This window comes from Lupinus angustifolius, chromosome LG08 (assembly GCF_001865875.1).
Source record: "Lupinus angustifolius cultivar Tanjil chromosome LG08, LupAngTanjil_v1.0, whole genome shotgun sequence".
In the NCBI taxonomy this organism is placed as follows: domain Eukaryota; kingdom Viridiplantae; phylum Streptophyta; class Magnoliopsida; order Fabales; family Fabaceae; genus Lupinus; species Lupinus angustifolius.
In genome coordinates this window covers 7488350-7497080 of record NC_032016.1, presented here as the reverse complement: position 1 = coordinate 7497080, position 8731 = coordinate 7488350, and the positions used below count along the sequence as shown (strand labels likewise).

The 8731-nt window shown below is 34.9% G+C and overlaps 2 protein-coding genes across 2 annotated transcripts; one reads left to right on the top strand and one right to left on the bottom strand.

Moving 5' to 3' along the window:
- On the top strand, window positions 2313-4209 carry LOC109353318. Its single transcript, XM_019595543.1, has 2 exons — window positions 2313-2351; window positions 2636-4209. The coding sequence occupies exon 2, from the start codon at window positions 2736-2738 to the stop codon at window positions 3771-3773; it is 1038 nt and encodes a 345-aa protein (XP_019451088.1). The 5' UTR covers window positions 2313-2351; window positions 2636-2735; the 3' UTR covers window positions 3774-4209.
- LOC109353601 (PXMP2/4 family protein 4-like) lies at window positions 5200-8654 on the bottom strand. The gene is made up of 4 exons (XM_019595934.1): window positions 8217-8654; window positions 6452-6680; window positions 5666-5790; window positions 5200-5559 (listed from the first exon to the last, which is right to left on the bottom strand). The coding sequence occupies exons 1-4, from the start codon at window positions 8586-8588 to the stop codon at window positions 5470-5472; spliced, it is 816 nt and encodes a 271-aa protein (XP_019451479.1). The 5' UTR covers window positions 8589-8654; the 3' UTR covers window positions 5200-5469.

Here is an 8731-nt window from a genome sequence, read left to right as displayed (position 1 = left end):
TTCAGCTATGTTTTTTCATGATCATTGCTCTCTCTTCCTTTAGGAATTGGACTAGCCTCTATTTGATCTACTATACTTAAAGGAGACTTTCTACAAGTCTCCTCCACAAACAACTCTTGTCTAGCCTATCTATGCATGCAACACATCGTCATCAAAAAAGTGCAGAGAATTTAAAGGATCACATATATGTAATGCGGTGGTCCAAACAATTAATATGAAAACATTTTAGTTCCACAACAAAAGTCTTCATAATTGACTAGATATCAAAGACAAAGTCTCACATTTCTTCAAACATAAAATCCTAGCATCATCCTAATTCCAAAGAAGATTGGGCAGGGGGAAAAAACTCCTTAGCGATACTGCAACAATAACATAAACAAACCAAAATACTGAGAACCCATGATAAACAAAATAGCATACTTGCATCGAAATATACTATCAACTGAATGAGATACAGAGGAAATCACAGTATAGTAGCTTGAATACTGAAAATGAGAATAACACTTCCAAAAAATTTACCTTGATGAAGCCAATTTCCTTGGCATTGCTACGGAAGCATTGCCTGCAACAGTTAAGGCCATATTTCCGGATCAATCCATGTGGGTTTCCGCACACACGACTGCAATAGAAGGACAACAGAAAACAACAATGATAACTAGCAAAGCACATCAACACAACTAAATCACAACAAAAACGCAAAACAAACTAAACAGTAAATGCAATCAGTAACAGATTTGTTTAGAATATGCACAAGCTAGAGCCACAAGATAACTTCATCCATTTCCAGGTTCATAAAATGAAAATTTGCAACGTGAAAAGAACAGTAGAAAAGAAAAACATCTGAATTAAGACAAATGTAACAGAAAATCTCCTGATCTGCAACTGCCAATAAAATCAATTTTATGTTAACCTAATTTTCTATGAAACTAGAAAAAAATTATTGTTTCATGACCATATTGACAATTTATAAAAAATCACGAATCAATATCTGCGATCATCAATTGTTGCAGAAGCTCAATTTTACCAACATCGAAACAGATCACAACCATAACAATCTAAAGAGTAATTAACCTAACATCATCATTATATAACCTAAATAAAATAAAACAACCCACAGATAAAAATACTCTCCGAAAATTCAACAATGCTATATTCATTGGATCAAACGATAAAACTAATAGTCTAATGGTAAAAAAGAAAAGGAGTAAAATTAAGAATAAATTTAAAATAAGATTAACAAAGAGTAAGGAAGGTGAATGAAAAATGAAGGAGTAACATACCAAGTGCGAGAACCAGGACCATAATTCTTGGGGTGAGAGTTCCAAACATTGGAGTGACCCATTGCTTTGGAACAAGATTGAATCACACAAAATCTGAATGCGATGTAGGTGGTGAAGACTATAGAGTAGGGTCTGCTTTTGCGGCAAATTTCAATTTAAATACAAACTCAGATTAGGGTTTGTTTTTTTCATAGACAAATATTGGTTGGGCTAAAACTTGGCCCAATTGGGCCTATCCTTCACTGGATGTGGGTTTTCCAAAAGTCTATACAAAGTGTGAATAATCAAAATTTTATTGTATTTATTACTTAATTCTATAGCTAAATAATTGATTTTTTTAATTGTGTAGTTCTCTCTCTTATAAAGACTTATGAACTCGTGTGCTTCTTAGAGATACTCATTGTTGATGTTAAATAGATAACCCATTCTCTTGAGTTGAAGGTTCAATTCATGAATATTGGGTAGAACATATTTTAGGATTAAATGCAATATTTTATGGAGGAAAAAAATGTAATGACTAATGTGTATGAGTTTTACATTTACATTAATAATATATAGATATTAACTTTTAAAAGTCTTGAGAACATTTTTCATATGTATTTTTTTATGAGCAAAATTTGTCTATTCTTTTTTTTAGCTATTTAAGTAATTAAACTTTTTCAATAATACTTAGCATTGTGGTTATGTTGATTATTTTGGATGAAAACTTGACATTGAAATTAAAATATGGACAAATTTAAGAACCAAAACAGAAAATAAGGAGTGAAGGGAGAAACTTGAAACATTAGCAGAATTGAAGGACAAAAAAACACACTTTTATAAGACTTGAACTTAAAAGGGAGCATGTTCCATACAATGGACACCCACACTAATACACAAACAAACGGAGCCTTTGACATTGTTGTTTTCGGTAGAAGACGCCATTTGAAGTAAAGTTCACACCTTTTACGCGCTGTGTTTCTTATATTGCATTGTTCATCAGAATCAGAACACACCCAACACCAAAATAGGCATAGCTATCGGGCCTATCCAAATTCCTACTCAATTCAACCTCCTTCTAGACCCTTTTTGGTACCAATCTTTCTCTGCCTTAATTTTATTAAATTATCCAACTTTCTTCCAAATCTCACTAGGGTTTCTTTTGTCTTTGATAATCGCTGCTTCATTTTCTCAATTTCGATCTATTCAATTGCTTTCTGGATACTGTTTTTGGTGTTCAATTTCACAGGAAAATAAACGAATGATATCTGGTCAATTGTCGAATGAATTGTTATTCTAATTAACGTATGATGCGTGAATTTGATTGATGCTTTGGGTTTGTGATAATTCCTGATTGAGAATTTGATGAATTGCAGATGGAGATTTTGTTAGGCAATTAGGGCTTTTCTGGATTGTCTGAGTTTTGTAGTGAATCTGAGATTGGGATTTACATTTCTGGTTAGAAGATTGGGTAAAATGAGGATGTCCAAAAGAAACTATGCTCGAATCGACCTTGTGGAGCTGAAAGCTCTGATTGCTCGTAAGGTTGGTAATCAGAGAGCTGAAAAGTACTTTGATCAGCTTGTAAAATTGTTCAGTTCAAAGATCAGCAAGTCCGAGTTTGACAAGGTTTGCATCATGACAATTGGGAAGGAAAATATCCCGCTTCACAACCAACTCATGAAGGGAATTCTCATGAACACTTGTCTGGCTAAAACCCCACCTCAGAGAGGTTCTGCAAGAACAGGGTCGACCATCAGTGGGAAAGTTTCGAATGGGGATGCATTACCTCCTTCCCCGTGGAGGCATGGATCTTTGGCTGTTCAAAGCTGCAAGTTTAGTAAGGGCCGCCAAATTGCTACAGGGGCATTGGGCAAGCCGCATAGTCTTGCATCTGAAGAATTGATCTCCAAGACACTAAAGCAACAGAGTGCAACGGAACTGAATTCCCTTGGCAGCAGACCTCCAGTCTCCGTTGAAGATGGAGAAGAAGTTGAGCAGATGGCTGGGAGTCCTACTATCCAGAGTAGGAGCCCGGTTACAGCTCCTCTTGGTATACCCATGAACTTTGGTGGCAGCCGTAAGCTCCTTTCTAATGTGTCATTGTGCAGTAAATATTATACAGAAACCTGTCACAGCCGCGGAGATCTCCCTGACTCAAGATCTTTGAGGAGTCGTATGGAGCAGAATTTGGAGAAGGAGGGTTTAACTGTGTCAGTGGATTGTGTAAATCTATTGAATAATGCACTGGATTCATATTTGAAGAGGTTGATTGAGTCCTCTCTGGCTTTAGCTAGGTCAAGATTTGGAAATGAGGAGCTAAGACAACCAAATGGACGATTGGCGAGTGGTTCAAACAGATTGTTTCCTCGAAGATATATGCAAACAACAACACAATCTGCTGTTACGTCTGTCTTAGATTTTCGCGTTGCAATGGAATTGAATCCACAAGTTCTTGGACCAGATTGGCCCATACAGCTTGAGAAGATTTGCATGCTTGCTTCTGAAGAATGAAGCCTTTGTTATCAGTAGATCAGAAATGTACTAATAGATGGAAGAAAAAGGCAGGAGTTACTAGTCCACATTTGTTGAAAGCTTTGAACGTTGAACTGTTTGCTTCAGCTGACATATCTTTCAATTTTTTTCTTATACAATTTGGTAAAACAGAATAAGCCATAGCATTTTAGATATACAGATTGATGATTGTGAAGGAACTAAGGAAGGAATCATGTTTGTACAAAATTATGTGAACCTCTACATAGGGTTAAGAAGTTCAGTTTCAAGAGTGAGTCGTGTGACATCATTGTTCAATCAATATATGCTGCTCTCATTCTTGTTACTGTCTTCATGTTCTTCATTTCTTTTGTTCTACTTCAACTAATTTTTTTTATAAATAAAATTCTGTTAAAATATCTCAACATTGTGTGTAGTCTGGTCTACCTGTTAAACATATCAATCTTCTAGTTTTCTGTTTCGTGCTACGGTCATTGATGCCACTGTTATGGTTGTGTACCCGTGCTACATCTTTACTTCCAGAGGATTTTCTGGAACAATGTGTTGATCATGGTATCTACATCATGTGACAAAGGTTGTTCTCTTTGAAGATACTTCCCTAGGGTCAACTTGTTTTCTGGTTTCAAATGCTGCTAACTGTCGCTGATATTAAAATACTATGTTTACAGAGTTACATGTAAAACATATGTACACTCTCCTCTTGGTCTCATTGAAACTATTGAGATACATTTCTTTAAACCTTTTCTGAAAGGTCCAAACTGTGTACATTGTATTTGTGCAAATATTATTTGATCATTTCCAAAACTAACATGTGTTTAGACTTTAGAGACTATCCTTTATTGTGTTTTGATTAACACTATTTCAGTTTCATCCAGATGATAGAAATATCCTATATATAATGGTGCCTTAGGCATTTACTTTACAGCTGAAACTTGCAAAAAATATACCTCGTGGTTTTTCCTCACCTTTGTTCTTTCTTTTTCTTAAAAAATATAGAAAAAACAAATGATGCAAAGAATAATAGAACATATATCATGACATCTTTTGCATCCTCATCCTCATTTTAACTTCGGTTTTCTTATCATGCATCTTTGTCCACCCTGCAAAAGATGGTTTATGGATCTATTATCGAGATTCTTCCAAAAAAAGACATGGAATTTAACTCATTACCTAAGCTCATATTCTTCAATAGATTTTTCCAAAATAATTTTCATAGTTACTCCTAAAAAATATATATGAAATACATCTTGAATTTTCAATGTAAGTATAACTTTATAAAAAACAAAAAAGACGAGTTGAACCTTTAGGCTGTTGATTCTGTTCGGCTTTGATATGCAGATTTCTCCTCTTTATTTTTCTTTAAAAAAATGGGAAAATGTAAAGCAAAAAAGTGAAGGAAATGCTTCTTGAATGTATGGCCTAAAAATGTTTTCAATAACAAACTCTATATAGAGCTTCTACAAGCTAGTCCATTCATAAGAAAAAGGGGATACACAACCCAAACTAATAATAGTAATGTAATAGATCCAAAAAATGGGTGGAAACTGAATGTCCTGGCTAGTAGTATAGCCATGAAGAATGTGATATCAGAATTCCATGCAACACCTAAAACCTTTGATTTCATACCATCACAGCTTCCACATAAACTCTAGTTAGTCCGAATCTCGATCTCGAATTAAACAAGAATCAACATTGATTAGCAGTTAACTATCTCAGCTTTCTCCAAGTTTGCCATATAGGTAAGATAAATAGTCCACAAGTATGAAAATGAATTGCTCACCAATGGCTGTCACAATGAATAATTATCAGATATCATTTGTTAATGCATAATCTAATCTCAATTTTCATGGCATACTATAAGATGAGAAAGGAACGAAGAAATAAACACGTACCTGCAACTGGACAGGAACGAATCTAAATGTAATAAAATCACATATAGGCCAGTACATAACCCCGCTTAACATTGTCGGGAGCAAATCGCGCTTTAAACGTGAAACAATCTCTGTGGAGGTTTCACCTGCCAACCAAAGGAAACTGTTTAGCACATTAGATAGAACTAAACAGAATCTAAACTTTTCTTCCCTTTATGATGCATAGATAAACACAAAGACAACATATGAACCATCTGCAACACATATTTAATCATGATGCACATAGAAGGCATTTTACTTGCATCTTAAAAGGCAACTTATGTCGTTGAAAGAAAGTCAAATAATAATGACATTGGATATGTGTCTATGTTGCATCTTTTAAAAGGTAACTTATATTGTTCAAAGAAATGAAACATTGATAACATTGGAGACGTAAACAGAAATATGCGACAAGGCTAACAACAATGCAGTACAGCATATTAAACTTGCAAGAACGAGTGTATTTTGAGATGTCAGTAAGAACTAAAAAAGATTCAAAAAAGTAGTAATATAGCCACTGGCTTCAATCTTTGATTCTTTGTTGTATTAATATGGCATCACATATACACTATGTCATTACTTACATTATTAACATCTGTAACTTTTGTGTCATCCAAGTAGAATACTTAGCAGTATAATCTGAAATACAAGGCTAAATAAACACACACACAATGCTCACAGTAATAAAAGCAAAGAGAAGCTAAGAAAAAAAGTGGTTACGACAAAATAATCCGTGACAAAATATTATGCTATGAGAATTGGACATACCCTGCATACGTGCATTAAAGGAGAAGAAAATAACAGTTATTGCAGGTCCATAAAGTGTTTGGCCCATGACCATTTTCTTCAGTGTAGAGAAAAGATCCCTCCTTGGTAAAAGCTTTGATACAAAATTGAACCAGAAATGCAGTGAGGGTCCTAGTATGACCATACCATATCCCGCCATGCGTAAAGTCCGTACAAAATCAACAGGCTCCGAAGATTGCCGTACAATAGTCTGAAGGAATTAAATACCAAATACCATGTGAGAATGACAGAGATAATAGAATGTGCATGAAGTATGCAACATAAGACCATGCAAAGCCACTTAGTTGATAATATCTGTTTACTAGACTCAACAAGGCCTCAACTTTGCAAAATAATGTCAACTGATATAATTATTGAAAGAATTCTAGAGGGAATCAATCATGAGGCAATTCAAAAAGGTTACCTACATAACAATCAGAAGGTTAAGGTGAACAGTGGATTTTTTTTACCATATTTAATGGAAAATCTGTGCACTTTCAAGGCCTTATGTTAACAGCACAAAGCATATCCAAAACATATCAACAGAAGCACTATGTAGAAAATGAGGCTAAATTGAAGATTGGATTGTGAAACAACACTTAATTCCAGGTCATCCAAAGACAGCAGGAAATTCCACATTTAACAAAAGTGAAACTAACTTCATTGGCATTGCTAAAATTTAGTATACATCCAAAACACCCCTTGGACAAAGTGACAAACACAAACCCAACCAAATGGGTAATAGAAAAACAATGTAGATAATAAAGAGAGGTAGATTAACAGCAAATGATGGAACAGAATAAGAAGTTCATTAAAAACCTAACAAACACACAAAAAAGGCCCCCACAAGCCATTTCAAATGATGGTTCGCCTCTTAGGTTCATTTCAAAAATTGATGCTTCCAGGTTCCAAGTCCCAATTAACACCAGATGATCACACTTTGTAATTTCTATTGGCCTGTGTTAGGATAAATCCTTTAAAAAAAATTGGAGGATTTTAAGTAGAAAGAATTGAATTGCATTAACTCAATGAACGTCATTCTCAATAGCAAAGGAAGTTCACATGTTATTAAGACAATACAATAGTCAACAGTGCAGAGCTTTTAAATTACGATTGTGGTTGCGATTACGATTATGTTTACTGCAATTGTAGAAATATGGTCGATGCAGCTGCAACTGCAATTGTAGAAATATGGTCGATGCAGCTGCAATTGCTATTGTAATGTGGTCGTAAAAGCTCCAAAAACCACAATATTGTGACCACAATTGTGAGTGTGGTCCGCTATCTAAAACCATCATTAGTCAATTCAAATTTTCAATGACTCAACAATATTAGACAAAGCATTTTTAAACATGGCATACAAGCCTATGCAGTGGAAAACAACCCTTTTGAGGATTAACATGTAACTACAACTATTTCGATTTCCAAACTAAACCCGGCATGTTTTACCTGAAACATGATGCAAAAATCTAAAAAACATAGACCTAAACGGAAAATTTTCCTTTTCAACTAAAACTAATGCCTCTTCTCTTTAAATTCTCAGTTACCACAAAAGTTGAACGGTCCATAAGCAAACAAAGTTGATACCTTTAAAGAAAAACTTGGTGGGGGTTTGGTGCAGTAACTCAACAACTTTGACCTAAACTCAGTTTTTTTTTTCTTTTTCAACAGAAAACAATGGCTCCATGAAAAATAAGAGAACAAAGTTGATAACTTTATTAAAAAAATATGGTAGGGTTTGGAGTACCTGGGAGGATAAATCAGCAGCAGTGTAAATAAATGCAGAAGTAAAACTCTTTGTGAGAATTGGCCATGACTTGATCATCCCCAAATACCAACCTACAAATCCAACCTTGGAGATGGAAGTTGCTGCAGCAGTAGCAGAAGATGAAGAGGAAGAAGAAGAAGAACAAAAGAATGAAGAAAACATCGGAGAGGTTTCGTGTTCTCTGGGTTTCTTCATATAATTGGGTAATCGAAAATAAGGTTTGGACTGCATTTTGTTGCAGAGAAAAGGAGGAACTTTGGTTGAATCATTGATAGTGTAACGATTATTCAACTGCCTCTGGATCAAGAAATGGGAAATTTTGGTGGGATTCTTGAGAAAAGTACTGGCCATTTGTTTTCTCAATGGCCTTTGGGGTTTAACTGGGGTTTTAGACTTAAACAAGTGGAACGAAGGTTGAAGAGGGAAAATTACTGGGATAGTGTAGTTTGACTACACTATCCCAGCTTTGGGGTAGGTTTTGAATTATTTACGGG